Source organism: Aulonocara sp. 'chitande type north' Nkhata Bay, linkage group LG23 (assembly GCF_057382095.1).
Source record: "Aulonocara sp. 'chitande type north' Nkhata Bay isolate Kocher_YH1m ecotype deep benthic linkage group LG23, A_spYH_male_GT1.1, whole genome shotgun sequence".
NCBI classification, from domain to species: Eukaryota; Metazoa; Chordata; class Actinopteri; order Cichliformes; family Cichlidae; genus Aulonocara; species Aulonocara sp. 'chitande type north' Nkhata Bay.
In genome coordinates, this window is record NC_141365.1 from 43,992,787 (window position 1) to 44,007,832 (window position 15,046).

Genomic DNA, 15,046 nt, shown 5'->3' on the forward strand with positions numbered 1-15,046 from the left:
TATCTTCAAGTGTATATTTTTTCTGCTCTGTGTGTCTTCACATCACTAATTAGACATTCTGTATTTTTACACTCAGTTGAAATATGAGTAACAACATGCAGGTCCACTTTTTATAAAGAAAAAAGCTACCTGCCAACTTAATTCACAGTCCATATGGACCTAACAGAAGTGTTTGTAATGCTCACGTTGGACAATGTGTAAAGGCCACTGATCATACAGATTTCCTTCCTTTTGTTTAACCCACAGAGACACCAAGAGGAGGAAGGGAGGAAACAGTTTCTGAGTGTGGACATAACATTAAACAGACAATTAAAAATTGAAAAATAAAATACAATCGTTAGTATGAAATATCTCTCATTTTTTGCCTCAATATAACAGCAAATAATTTGCAGGTTGATGATGAAAATCCTAAAACTATTCTTTCAGCTGTGAGCTACTGATGCTAAACAGGCTCAGGATTACTTACACACCAAATAACAGACAGGTAACCTAATTAGCATCTTTATAATTCACTTCGTCGAGGCTTCGTCTCTGATTTGCTGTATTATCAGACTAAAAGTACTTTTCTAGATAAACAAAAGTACTAAATAAAACCACTAAAACACTATACCAACAATACCTGACAAGAAACACCAACATGGTCTTACATGACAATTATTACTGGGCTGAGAACTGAAAACTTCATGAATGTAAATATAAACATATGTATTTGTGTGTCATTTTTTCAAATTTTGAAAAGCCTCCATACCTTCATCATGAATAAACAGAGACCTCATGTGGTCTTTTTGTGTAATTTCACATGAAAATCTGTTGTCGTCTAAGTGAACACAATATGGGATTTTAATTGTGGTTATTCGTATTTGAAGAGTATTCGGCTGCAAAAACAGTTTAACCAGTCATTCAAAATTATTGTATAAAAAGGTTTAATGTTTAAAAAAAGTTATAAAAAAAATAGTACAAAGAATTTACATTAAAAAAGCAAATCACAACACATCAATATGATTCTGGGTTTGTGTTTCAAATCTTAACATCACACTGTAAAAGTGAAAAAGCAGAGAAATTTCAAAACAAGTCAACTTTAAACTCTCACTTCAATCACTTCAATCACTTTTGAAAAACACAAAAATTCTTCCTGAGTAAAAAAACATGTGAGCTGCCAATCAGAGGCCTTCTTCTCTTCAATCAAGCGCATAACCCACTACACTACAGATGCACACAAAACTTGGTCTCTGTAAATTAAGTACATCCAGAAAGTAAACTGAAGATACATAGAAATTATTCACATGATACAGTCCTGATCAAGTGATCAGACCTCTGGTAACAAAACAGTTATACTGTTTTGTTGTTTTTTTATACCTTCACCCTAAAGAAATTTTGAGGTATCGGCAAAAGTTGTGTTCAAACAATCGAGGTATTAAAGGTTTTACAGAATTGCTACACCGCTAACATCTAGTGTTTGAAATCATTTGAGCACGTTTTCAAAGATCAAGTGAATCATTAGTGTTGTACAAATTAATACTGGCACCAATTTGTTTTCAAAGACAAAGAGGGCGAGGACACTGATTACTGAAGGAAATGGAAGTGAAAACAGACACTTTAGTTACTGTAAATTCAGTTTTAACTGATTAAGCCAGTTAAAAAAAGAGTTCAGAACATGCTAGCTGTCCATTTAAACATGTGTGCCGTCAAGAAAAGCCGGACATCTAGCTGCAAACCCTGCTCCAAAAAACAAGTCAATGCTCTTAAAACGTAAGTCTTTGTGCAAGTGAAGGTGAAAGGCTTGGATCGTGGTTTGGTTGGTTTCTCTCAGGTCTCCGCTTTTTAAGCCTGTTTTCACTTTGGTTGACTGAAGGTGTTTCATGCCTTAACATACAACAAAAACAGTGAATCATGACTCTGTTAATACTGCAAAGCAAAGTATTCTGGACAGATTAACAGCTTAGACAGCACAACGGAATATGTATCAGAGATTGTTTGATGTGCAGTAAACATCAGATTACGAATAAATGAGAGAAAAAAGAAGCTCTAGAGGTAACTTAGAGGTCAAATGTCTCAGCATATCAGAGAGTGAAAAAGAATGGAGTAACTTTCCAAATGTGAGATGACCGGATGATAAAGATGGAATTACTTCTGATTGTGGTTTCAAGTGTTTTAATCGTCTCCCTGTGTGACAGACTGAAAGATTCAAGAACAGTTAAAGCTGCACAAACTTTGATCAGATGAATGAAAGAGAGAAAGTGCAACACAGATGATGTTTAAGACGAGTACCTGCTCTGAGTTTTCTTTCTGAGCTGGAGAAAGATGAGTGGAGCTAAAAAGCCACAGGCAACCAACAACACAGAGGCAACCATGACTGAAATCCTGAGAACTTTGAGACAAACGGGAAAGGAGAAAAAAAAATTAATCTGAACACCTGGAAAGTAACAATACACTGAATCTGTAAGAAGTACAAACATTAACATACCTAAATTTCTTTGATTAGATCCTGATGTCTCATTTAACCCTGGAAAAAGAAACACAAACATTAGATTAGAGTAATGATTCATTCATAAATAAATGACATTGAAAGAGTTCTCACCATCATCATCATCATCATCATCATCATCATCATCAGGAATCGTCACCATCACCTCTCTGTGAGGAGCAGAGAGCACTCGTGCTGCACATCCCACCTGTGTGCTGTGTTTACGTGAACCTGAGAGCACAGCTGTAGTGGTGACAGTGAATGTAGCGTTGGTGTTGGACACACTGACAGTGTTGTGCTGTGAGAAGCTGAGGTCTTGTTGTGAGACACTGAGTGTTACAGTGGGAGCAGGTCGACCAGTGGCTGAACAGGAAACAACCCACTCTTCAGCAGAGTTTGACTCTCTGACATCAACAGCAGGTTCATGCAGCTCTGTGAAGGATCAGGACATATCATCAACATGTAATTACAAACACACCAGCTGCAAACACATTTATGTCCAGTAAATGTTGACATAAATGCCTGAAGCATTTGTTGTTGGTTAAAGAAGATTAAAGTTCTTACCATAGACCTCGAGGCAAGTTTGACCAGGGAAGGAGCCTTCAGGATAAGTGTTAAACAGACAGTGATAGCAGCCTTCATCCTGCTCCGTCACATTCCTGATGACTATGGAGCAGTTCTGCAGTCCAGTGTATACAAACTCAACTTTATCTTTAAAGCCATCATTCACTCTCTGACCATAGTACTTGCTGTAGGTGGCAACATTTGTCTCCACATCATGTGAGATTTTCTGCCATGTGACCTGAACGACGTCTTTAGTCTCCAAGAGCTGACAGCTGAATTCAGCATCTTCTCCCACTGCTGCCAGCACAGTCTGCTGTGTTTGGATCACTGCTGTTAGAGCTGTAGGAGATACAGTTTGAGAAGTCAAGAACTTTCAGAAAAGTAAACTGTCATTATCATGTCACTCTTATTAAGGCCTGTCATTGTCCTAAAGGAATTTTTCATACCTTTTTTTAAATTCAAATTTCAAATTCACATTCGTTTTTTTTTCTACCACTATTGTGTGCATAAATGTTTAACTATTGTGAAATGTCCATCTTTCTTAGAGGTCAAAGGTCCAAACTGTGATTTTTATTATTTATTTCAAGTATATCATAATACATTTGTGTGAGTTTATTAGCAATAAAAATCTTTTTCAAAGGCAGTAACTTTTATGATGATAACAGAAATATAAAGCAATAAAAAGAAACAAAGAAAGTTCTGTGGGCGATGTCCATAATAACGTCTATGGACAAAGGTATCACATCGTAACGTGACGTGATAGCTTTGTACCTTAAAAGCTGCTGGTAGCTGCGTCTGCTTTTAAAATGACAAGCAGCAGAAGTATTTGAAGAATCTCAAACTGTAGGCTGAGCAAAATCAGGAACAGCGTTACTTCATTTAGACAACCTTCATCTTGCTGAACGTAACCTTTCTCTTTTCTTTTGTTTGATACAATAATGAGTGAAAAATAAATTAGGTTATTTACACTCTGCGCCGTTGAAGTCACGTCATGCAAAATCAACTTTTCCTGTAGCCCCTTTCAAATTTAAAACGCTGTAAAAGAAACACTTCGTTTCTTAACAAGGCGTTTATTTGAAATTTGACGAACTCGTGTAATATCACACTCAACGCTTACCCACTGAAAAGCGGTTCCACAATTCAAATTATACGAAAAAAAGAGTGTAACACGTCCGTGTGGTCTAGGGTGACCAACCGTCCCCACGCCTAATGATGTTTAAAAGATCCCAAAGCGCAAGTGCATCTTTTCAGACGAACTGCAAAAGAATTTCCCTCGTACCGACCCAGTACTGGTATTTTTTCTTATGTAGATGAGGCATTATTTCTGTACCATTATTTAATTCCAGAGGCTTTTAAGTTATTTTTTGCAATTGTTGACTTGTAAAAGCCTATATGACATATTTTATTCCATAATTCATTAACCGCACAGAGAAGGCATCGTTTAAATATGTTATAAATATGTTTCTAAGCAAGTTCTTCATGACTGAGCCAAGTGTCCTCTTTTTTTGGAAATAAAATAAGATCACCCTATGGTCACATACATAGACGTAGGTATTCTGGAATAAAAGTTTCTTCTTACCTTTGTCAAAGACTCCAAAAATAAAAACGGCAGTGACATAATGTGTAATTCTAAGCTGTGGCATTGTTGCTCCATGCTGCACCGCCAGAAGTACCGCCAAAGCTGGACAGTATGGTTGCGAAAGAAACCGCTACTACTTCCGGGTAAATTGTTGTAATAATTTCTGTAATGTATGTAAAGAAGCAATAATGCCTGATGATAAAACACATATTTCATGATTATAAGGACATAGTAACAGAATTTGTCAGTAACTGATGGTTACTTATTACTTAAAAGTGCAATAACATACATCGCAGTTGCCTTTATGATCCCCGTATGATAATAGTACAGTCCAGAATCATATTATCTTTTACTACATTTCATGTGGTTTAAAAAAAAGCATTTCTGTCACTAAGAGAAAAGAAATGTTAGAATTTTCTCTAAAGTCATGTTTTCAGATGGGATATTAAGCTATAGGACATTTGTTGTGAGAGGTCTCTCTGTGGAAAGCTGTTATATTCTCATCTATTTACAACTAAATTGCAGGTTGTTTGTATAGATCCCAAAGTCTTTCAGCTGCTGAACACAGATGTTCATCAAAACCAGCTGCACATCGTAGTGTAAAGTTACCAGATAAACTGAAACTCTTTGAAAAGAAATTAATATTGAATACACGATATTCTCATGTGAGTCAAGAATAATATTCAAATGAAACATACTATAAATATATATTTATTCTACTGTTTCACAAATCCTTTGTTTTGTTATCTTTCTACAGTTACACGCATAATTCCTTTTAAAATATGGCATTCCCCTTTAGAGAGAGGTGCCAAACATTCATAATGAATAAATATACATATATATTTAATGATTCCAAAATAAATCAATAAATCACACACTTAAATAAATCAACACTGAGCAGCACGGTGGTTAGCACTGTTGCCGCACAGCAAGAAGGTCCTGAGTGCAATTCCACCATCAGGCCGGGGTCTTTGTTATCCCTGTGTTTGCGTGGGTTCCCTCCGGCTTCCTCCCACCGTTCAAAGACATGCAACTTGTGGGGATAGGTTAATTGGATAATCCAAATTGCCACTAGGTGTGAATGTGCAAATGGTTGTCTGTCTCCGTGTCTTGGCCCTACGACAGACTGGCAACCTGTCCAGGGTGTGCCCCGCCTCTTGACCTATGACAGCTGGGATAGGCTCCAGCCCCCCCCCCCCCCCCCCCACTACCCTGAAAAGGATAAGCAGAAGCGGATGGATGGATATATTTAATGATTACAAAATAAATCAATAAATCACACACTTAAATAAATCAACACTGTCGCCCATTTTTTACAATTTAAAGTAACATGATGGGCCAAAACAAAACAAAAACAATTATATGCAGTATGTGTATTTTTTACATATTTGATTACTTCTCTAACCTAGAACACTAAAAAGAACAACAACATGAAAATATGCACAGTGAAAACAAACAGACATATTTTTCATATTTACAGTATGTTACATAATTACAGACACGGTACAGTTGTGTAAAAAATTCATTATGGTAAACAGAAAGTTAATTAAGCCCCAGTACGATGATTTCTTTTGGTGTAGTCCTTTGTTTTTCTTCAGGATTGAACTTCTTTGTTGTTACCGTTGTTGTGGAAGTTTTCCATTAAATAAAGCCTGCAGACAAGTGGTGAGCGGTAGCTAACATTCTTTAATCAAAACAAAGAACAGAAAACTAAGCTTGGTGGAGAGACGGTCAGCAGAGTCTCTCAGGCTACGTCCACACTAGCCTGGATAGATTTGAAAAAGGCGTTTTCATCACACTAGCGTTTTCAGTCGTTTCACAGAGTTGTGCGTCCACATTGAAACAGCCGAAAACGCTTATGTTCCAGCACTGCGCATGTCAAAATTGAGAGCCATCAAAACAACTGCTGTATAATGCACTCCACTATCTTTGTTTAATTGGTCACATGACTGCATCACATGACTAAAATGCGTCTTTCGTGTTAGAAAGTCTGCGTTTTCAGGAGAGTTTTCAAGTCTCAGTGTGGACACGAGGCCAAAACGGAGAAATACGATGCATTTTCAAACCAAAACGCGTGGACTAAGCCTAAGAGACAAAAGACTCTTCCTGTGGAGTGGTCTGCTTCCCCCCAACATCCTTACCAGGCCCCCACCATCTGTCGAACTGCATGAATGTGAAACATGCTAAGGTCCAGTGGCACTAAGGCAGTATAGGATTAATTAATGTGACTAATACATAAATAAAAGAAGTTCTTATACACCATCTTGTGGGATACTTTCTGTCATTCAAATCTTTGTTTCAGTTTTCATCAAAAATGAGTCTTCTTGCGGGTGCTGATGACAACACTTGGTTATGATTTTGTTGAGTTCGCTCAGGAGTCTCTTGTCTGACTTCCCTGCACTCTTGTGTATCAGTCCTTAAAATGAGAGCAAACAAAAAAGTTACATTTTTTAAATATTACTGTATGATTGAGAATAAAGTTACAGCAAAGTGTGAGAACATTTAAAAGATTGAAAGTGAAATGTAACAACAGAGGCTGAAATTTCCAGTTGTACATTCACAGGATGAAGAATCACTTACTCATCAGTGTCTCTGTTTGCAGTTTCAGGTGTTTCATTCAACTGAATCGCCATGTGTGAAAGACTGAAAAATGTAAGAAATTTATTAGATTTATTATTGCTAATACACTCACACAAATGCATTATGATATACTTGAAATAAATAATAAAAACCATAGTTTGGACCCTTGACCTCTAAGAAAAATGGACAGTTCACAATAGTTCTGAAAGTTCTTGACTTCGCAAACTGTATCTCCTACAGCTCTAACAGCAGTGATCCAAACACAGCAGACTGTGCTGGCAGCAGTGGGAGAAGATGCTGAATTGAGCCGTCAGCTCTTGGACACTAAAGACGTCCTTCAGGTCACATGGCAGAAAATCTCACATGATGTGGAGACAACCATTGCCGCGTACAATAAGTACTTTCGCCAAAAAGTGTGTACTGACTTTACAAATAACGTTGAATTTAAATACACTGGACTACAGAACTGCTCCATAGTCATCAGGAATGTAACAGAGCAGGATGAAGGATGCTATTGTCTGTTTAACACTTATCCTGAAGGCTCCTTCATTAGTAAAACCTGCCTCCAAGTGTATGGTAAGTAGGGATGGGTATCGAAAACCGGTTCTTGTTGAGAACCGGTTCCCACTGTTTCAATTCCTTGGAATCGTTTGCCATTTTTGCAAACGATTCCCTTATCGATTCCAGTCGCCCCGAATGACGTCACCACGTTGCCGAGCGTCATTTACCTGGCAGGAAACACGGCGCCTAAGCGGCTCAAACGCTCAAAAGTTTGATTATACTTTATGAGAACCGATGACAACAGGGCAACTTGCAAAGTAGATATTTCATTTAAGGGAGGAAACACTACGAATATGCAAAAGCATTTGCTCACAAAACACGCGATGACACGCGTTTTTAATTCCGCTCCGGACTCGTGACTCTCAACCAGCAGCAGCGCTAACGTTTGCACGTCCTCTCCCGTTAATGCGGCAGGTAAATAATCAACTAACAGTGCATATTATGTTAGCGCAATCTGCCTTATTACAAGACCTGCCATTACTGTACATGTAGGTGACCATGATGAGAGAGACAGACAGAGTCTGGCTGGCGCTCGCTGGTAGTTCTCGCTGCAGTCTACCGGTAGCGTCTCCTTTCAGGCCAGGATAGACGAATGTCACCGAGCAGTGACTAAGTTTGTGGTCAAAGGCTTGCACCCATTTGCCACAGCAGATGCCCCGATTTTTGGTAAGTGAATGTGTTTAATTGTAGGCAGGGACATTACTGGATATTCTTGTGTAATTGCTACAGAACAATTTATGTTATACTTTGTTATTGCTACAGAAGAATATTTATTTTATTATTTTACATTTACAATTTTTTTTCCTGGACCCTGTGACACCCCATTGAAGAGCCGTAGGCTGTATCTCTTAAGATCTCACTGTTGGGTTTGTAAGGCCATGTTACTCCTAAATTTCTATCTTGTTCAAAGAGAAGATTTAAAACAAAGTTCTAAGCTAATCGACCTTAGTGTTCTCCTTTTTAAAAAAAAAAAAAAAAGAATCGATAAGAGAATCGATAAAGAATCGAATCGTTAAACAGAATCGAAAATGGAATCGGAATCGTTAAAATCTTATCAATACCCATCCCTAATGGTAAGTTCTTGAAACAAACATAGTGGACATAAATGTGTCAGCTGGTGTGTTTGTAAGAACAGGTTGAAGATATTTGCTGCACAAAAATCTATCAGGACAACATGCAACATAGACACGGTTTAAGAGGAGTACCTGTTCTGAGATTTCTTTCTAAGCCAGACACAGATGAGAACACCAAGCACCAACACCACAGAGGATGAAGTCACTGAAATCGTGATTCCTTTACGACAAACAGGAGAAAGAAAGTGATAAAAATTTGAACATCTATCAAAACAAAATAGGATCAGGAAAGCTGACTTTAAAACATACAAATGTTAACACACCTAAATTCCTTTGATTAGATCCTGACTTCTTATCCAAACCTGGAAAAAGAAACACAAACATTAGAATCACAGAGTAATCATTAATTTATGAATCGGTGATGTTGAAACAATTTCTCACCATCATCATCATCATCTTCAGGAATCGTCACCATCACCTCTCTGTGAGGAGCAGAGAGCACTCGTGCTGCACATCCCACCTGTGTGCTGTTGCTACGTGAACCTGAGAGCACAGCTGTAGTGGTGACAGTGAATGTAGCGTTGGTGTTGGACACACTGACAGTGTTGTACTGTGAGAAGCTGAGGTCTTGTTGTGAGACACTGAGTGTTACAGTGGGAGCAGGTCGACCAGTGGCTGAACAGGAAACAACCCACTCTTCAGTAGAGTTTGACTCTCTGACATCAACAACAGGTTCATGCAGCTCTGTGAAGGATCAGGAAATATCATCAACATGTTCTTACAAACACACCAGCTGCTCACACATTTATATCAACTATGTTTGTTTGAGTTCAATTCAATTCAAATTAGGCCTAATTATTCAAGACCTTGCATGTGAGCTGTCAGGATATCAAGATTTTAAATTCAAATCTAGATTTAACAGGGATCCAGTGTAGAAAAGTCAATATAGGAGAAATATGCTCTCTCTTTCTAGTCTCTGTCAGGACTCTTACTGCGGCATTTTGGATTTGAAGGCTTTTCAGGGAATTTTAGGACATCTTGATAATAATGAATTACAGTAATTCAGCCTAGAAGTAATAAAAGTATGAACTAGTTTTTCAGCGTCATTATGAGAGAGGACATGTCTAATTTTAGAGATATTGTGCAAATGGAAGAAAGCAGTCTTACATATTTGTTTAATATGTGCAATGAAGGACATAGCCTGGTCAAAAATGACTCCAAGGTTCCTCACAGCGTTACTGGAGGCCAAGGGAATGCCATCCAGAGTAAGAATCTGGTTAGATACCATATTTCTAAGAAATTTTAGTGCCAAGTAAAGCACATTTTATCTGAATTTAGAAGCAGGAAGTGAGAGGGCACACAGGTCATTACTTACTTAAGACATCCCGGCAGTTTAACTAAGTGTCAACTGCATAACAGTGAAACTGCAAGCCCTAAACCTGTTTCTGTACTGCGATGAGGGTACAGTACTCTTGAAATAAGCCATTCCTCTGCATATGATTAGTTAGCTGTTTTACAACTTCAGTTCTAATCTGTCATCAGAGTCACTTATTGTTGGAAAAGGAAGGTTTAAGTTCTCACCATAGAGTTGGAGGCAGGGTCTACCGATAAAGGCTCCTTCAGGATAAGTGTTAAACAGACAGCGATAGCAGCCTTCATCCTGCTCCGTCAAATTCTTGATGACTATGGAGCAGTTCTGTAGTCCAGTGTGTTTAAACTCAAATTTATCTTTAAAGCCATCATTCACTCTCTGACCAAACTGCTTGCTGTAGGTGGCAACATTTGTCTCCACATCATGTGAGATTTTCTGCCATGTGACCTGAACGACGTCTTTAGTCTCCAAGAGCTGACAGCTGAATTCAGCATCTTCTCCCACTGCTGCCAGCACAGTCTGCTGTGTTTGGATCACTGCTGTTAGAGCTGTAGGAGATATAGTTTAAGATGTGAGGCACATTCAGTTTTCAATTAGTCCATTTTTTTCAGTTTTCTGTTTAAATTCAACGTCAGTATTTGCAGTAGTCATTAGTCTATGTACCGTCATTAAAGTTTTACTATAAATATGGTTGCTAAATATAGGTTAAGTGCTTCCAACATATATTAAATGTGAATATTTTCAATAGGAATAACTTTGTAAATTTTGTCATAGGCTGCCATTTACACATATGTCATTACTATGCTTAAACACATTAACTCCAGTTCAGTTCTGCTCAGTCATCAGACTGTACTGAATTATGTCAAAAGTCCTCCGCGAGATAAAACATAATTTAATGGCCAATCTGCAGCAAACACATGTAACTGCACATACTGTGAGTGGACGGAAATGCTTCAGGACCTGCCTTAGAATCTCCTGGATTATGAGATTGCCTTAAATTAAAGTATTCTAATGGTAGTTATTAGTACTTGCACTCATAAACTCCAGAAAATGACGGTATTTTTAATTTATTTTCTAGAACAAACACGGTATAAAACAGCGGTCACGTTGCCGCACGGTGCAACTCGAGGTTGTTTCGTACTGCTTTGAATGTCGCCCATGTTCCCTTTTGGCTCCGCCCTCCAAACTTTGAAAAGTCGGTGAATGGCGGGCTCACCGTTCAGTTTGGGGAAAGCGGAGCAGCCAGAGGGAGCACTGAGAGCTCAGACTACGCGCGAGGAATTTGAACGCGAGAGCTGCATACCTGCACCCGTGAAAATACTTTGTCGTGATTACGCTTTCTCTCCCGATGAAACGCTGGACAGAGAGGACTTTTTGTCTCTTCTTAAATTTGCTCGAACATTTTTACATTTTTACGTAAGCGCGCCTCTGCGTGTACACTATAGAGACCTAAAAACCAACTGCGTGTAAATCTGCCTCCCACTTAAATACTCAGTTAAACCCAAACAGTCCAAAGTACCAGTTCACCTTAATGAACATCCTCACGTTTAACAAAGAAGAGGAAGAAGTCAGTATTTTCGGGAAGAATCGCTTATTGGCCCATGCGCGTGTGTAACATTGACACCCAGTTTCAGCTCACCTTTGTGAAAGACTCCGAAAATAAGAAGATTAGTAACATAATAACATGTAACTCCAAAGCGCGGCATCATGCCTCCGTACTTTACCGCCAAAACATTCAAACTGATTTGACGTGTAGGCTGGGCAAGTCAAAGCAGTTCCGGGTTAATTGTTCATCACAGCACTTATATAATCACATATAAACTAATAAAGTAGCTAAAAAAAATAAGATAAAATCACACCTGAGTGGTATTATAATGTAATAACAAATAAATTATTCAACAGGCAATGTTCAGTTATCACTTCAACATGCGATATGAAGAGCGAGTCTCCCCTCTTGTGCTGCAGTGGTACAGTCCTCTTTTTATGTAACCACATACCAGCGCACCAAATATCGAAGTCAACTTTTCTGTTACATTGTCCAAGTTTTTTTTCCAGCTTGTTCTGAAACTTCCTGACAGGAAATCACAGCAAAACAAAGATAATAACATTTCAGGTATATAAATTGTGGGTTTATCTTGAGAATCCCAGAGAGGCTGTAGGCTACCCTTTTGTGTAAATTACATAATATTCTCAGCACCACTGAAGACCTTAGAGTGAAAAAAATAGAGCTGAAACTTTTTTTTATCATCACATACAAATAAACAACCAGTATGCAAAAAGTGACACAATATATCAGTAAAGACACAGAAGAAGAAGCATTTAATGAGATATTGTGGAGAAACAAAATATCACATGTGTGTTTGCATTTTCTCCATTTTGCACAGTTGTTGTTGACTTTACAAAGATTTATACATTTAGACAATTCTTCTGGCAACCTCCTTTATCAAATTACAATATTCCTGTGAGGTTAACAGTGTCATGTATTTTCTATCTCCCCTGAAGCTGGGTTTGTGTTTCTTTTCATTTACAAACCAGGAACCTTTTATGCATTATGCAAATATGCTATGCATGATGGCAGCAAATAAAACTTTGCCTTTAAAGATCAGGGACATTTATGTTTCCATAAACTCATGTAATGCTGAATAAATAGATAGTTTACTCCATGAAACATCACATGGTTCTTAACAAGTCAACAAGTTCATTACATACTGCCTGGCATACAACATGTTTAAATTAATTATACGTGTGTGTTACACTGATGACATTATCTCCCACTGGCTATTTTGGTTTTTAGTTGGCTTCTATCACTATATAACATCAGGTCATTGTGATTTAAGAAAACTTGTATTTCTTTATTGCACTATTCCGCAGCCACACAAATCTAAATGAGACTGGAGTTTTCTGCAGGAGATCAGTGGCAGTTCCACAGCCGGTTCTTTCCTTAAGGAAAAATTCACAGCTGGGTTCTTCAAACAGTGTCAATCACCATTGTGTTATAAATAATGTGGCACCAAGAGAAAAACAAAAAAACTCAGGAACTTAACAATCATGGCTTCATAGTTAGCTAACTTTCATCAGTTAGTTAAAAAAAATTGTCCAAGTTGGTTGATCCTCCTGTCTAAATCAGTCTGTTACTGGTTTTCTATAAAATCTTCACACGCTCCTCCTAAACACTCAAATTGTGAATTCTTTTTTCAAATTTTTGCTTTATTTGACATTACCAGATGGACAAATATTCCTTCATTAAATACCTGAGAACTATGACTTCATATGTTGTGTTTTTTGCACAGATGCTGTGCACTTTAATTATACTCTGCATTACAAAAAAATGCAAAAAAATAAATAATTAACTCTACAAAGAGAAACCTACTCAAGATATATTTCCAATTGTGACTCGTCAGTGAGCGGTATTCTGATCTGGGCAGGAAGGATTGTCGAGTGCATCCCATTGTGACAGTACTTGTGTCTCAAGCTTCGATGCAGTTTTTTCAGGTTCAACATTGGTCAACATTCTTTTTCTGAAGAGGCGTTTGTTGTCTGAGATCGCTATTAAATAAATGTCCTCTACCCCTTAAAACAAAGATAAAATATGTTTTCACTCATAATTTTCATCAATACATTAATATTGGATGGTATGTTTTATGAACAAATCAATAGCTTTAAACAGTGGAATGCTGGACACGTGCAATAAATAACTTTGCAAGTACAGAAAAGGATAAAGAGTGACTTACTTGTGAGTGTCTCTGCTTTTAGGTGTCTTACTCATCTCAAGGTCCATTTGTGAGAGCCTGAAAGGTTTATTGACACTTACACAGAGAGCACTCGTGCTGCACATCCCACCTATAATAAATGTACAAAAATGATTTTCAGTTTCCTTTGGTGTCATGTTGTACAATTTATAAAATGTCCCTGATCTAAAAATCACAGATTTTCCTGTAAAAAATAATATAACAAAGAGAACTGTCATTTGAGCCGAAATTTAGCTCTGATTGCAGTTTGAGTCTCACTCAGCCTCCGTCTGGGATTTTAAGGGGTGTATATGTAAAAGCCGTAATGTAAGCAGAGATCCCGCTTATTATTAACACATGACAAAGCCTGGGATCCACTCGGATGTTTAACAAGCAAATAATCTGATAGTGTAATATAGATTTTTTACATTGATGAAAGCAATTTTACAGTACCCAACTCCTGATTGTCCCTATTCCTAAAAGTGGAAAAACACATAAAACATTTACTTTCACTACTGATCACCTACTGATCGGAAGGTTGGTGGTTCGATTCTTGGCTCCTCCAGTCTGCATGTCAAATATCCTTGGGCAAGATATGAACCCCAAGTTGCTCTGCGATGCGTCCATCGGAGTATGAATGTAGTTAGAGAGCACTAAGTATAGATAAAGTGCTTGTGAGAATGGGTGTGATTGGGCGAATGTGGCATGCTGTATAGAGCGCTTTGAGTACTCCGAGAGAGTAGAATCAGTCTATTTACCATTATTGGCTACAAAGCATGGATCTTCCATTTGTCAGTCAAGTGCACTGTCTGCTACAAATAAACATAAAGGTTTATCTTGATGAATCAAGGTTTTTCATTCTGCTGTAATAATGCTTAAGGAATGCTGAATAATGTAAAGAGGATGTAACCGTCCCCGAAACACTTAAATATAAGTGTTTGCTTTATATGTTTGTGTGATACATTCCTGTTTAAATTAGTTCATTTATTTGTAGGAAAGGGTTAAAAAATTATTGGATAAGATGATAAAAAGGGTAGCAATGATTAAAAACTTGTCTAAAATATGTGATTACAAAATAAGAGTTTGTCAAATGTGTAAAGTGTGTAAGGTTTGTTTGAGGTAGAG

At 37.7% G+C, this 15,046-nt stretch overlaps 2 protein-coding genes across 2 annotated transcripts; both read right to left on the bottom strand.

The window, feature by feature from the left end:
• Positions 1-894: 894 nt before the first annotated feature.
• On the bottom strand, positions 895-4,697 carry LOC147302706 (nectin-3-like). Its single transcript, XM_086283393.1, has 6 exons — positions 4,608-4,697; positions 3,029-3,367; positions 2,579-2,896; positions 2,465-2,503; positions 2,269-2,368; positions 895-1,863 (listed from the first exon to the last, which is right to left on the bottom strand). Exons 1-6 carry the CDS (start codon positions 4,669-4,671, stop codon positions 1,743-1,745), a joined length of 981 nt encoding a protein of 326 aa, XP_086139519.1. The 5' UTR covers positions 4,672-4,697; the 3' UTR covers positions 895-1,742.
• Positions 4,698-5,927: 1,230 nt separating this feature from the next.
• LOC147302707 (nectin-4-like) lies at positions 5,928-11,945 on the bottom strand. The gene is made up of 7 exons (XM_086283394.1): positions 11,833-11,945; positions 10,403-10,741; positions 9,263-9,565; positions 9,145-9,183; positions 8,954-9,041; positions 7,188-7,250; positions 5,928-7,023 (listed from the first exon to the last, which is right to left on the bottom strand). The coding sequence occupies exons 1-7, from the start codon at positions 11,900-11,902 to the stop codon at positions 6,906-6,908; spliced, it is 1,020 nt and encodes a 339-aa protein (XP_086139520.1). The 5' UTR covers positions 11,903-11,945; the 3' UTR covers positions 5,928-6,905.
• Between the last annotated feature and the right edge of the window lie 3,101 nt (positions 11,946-15,046).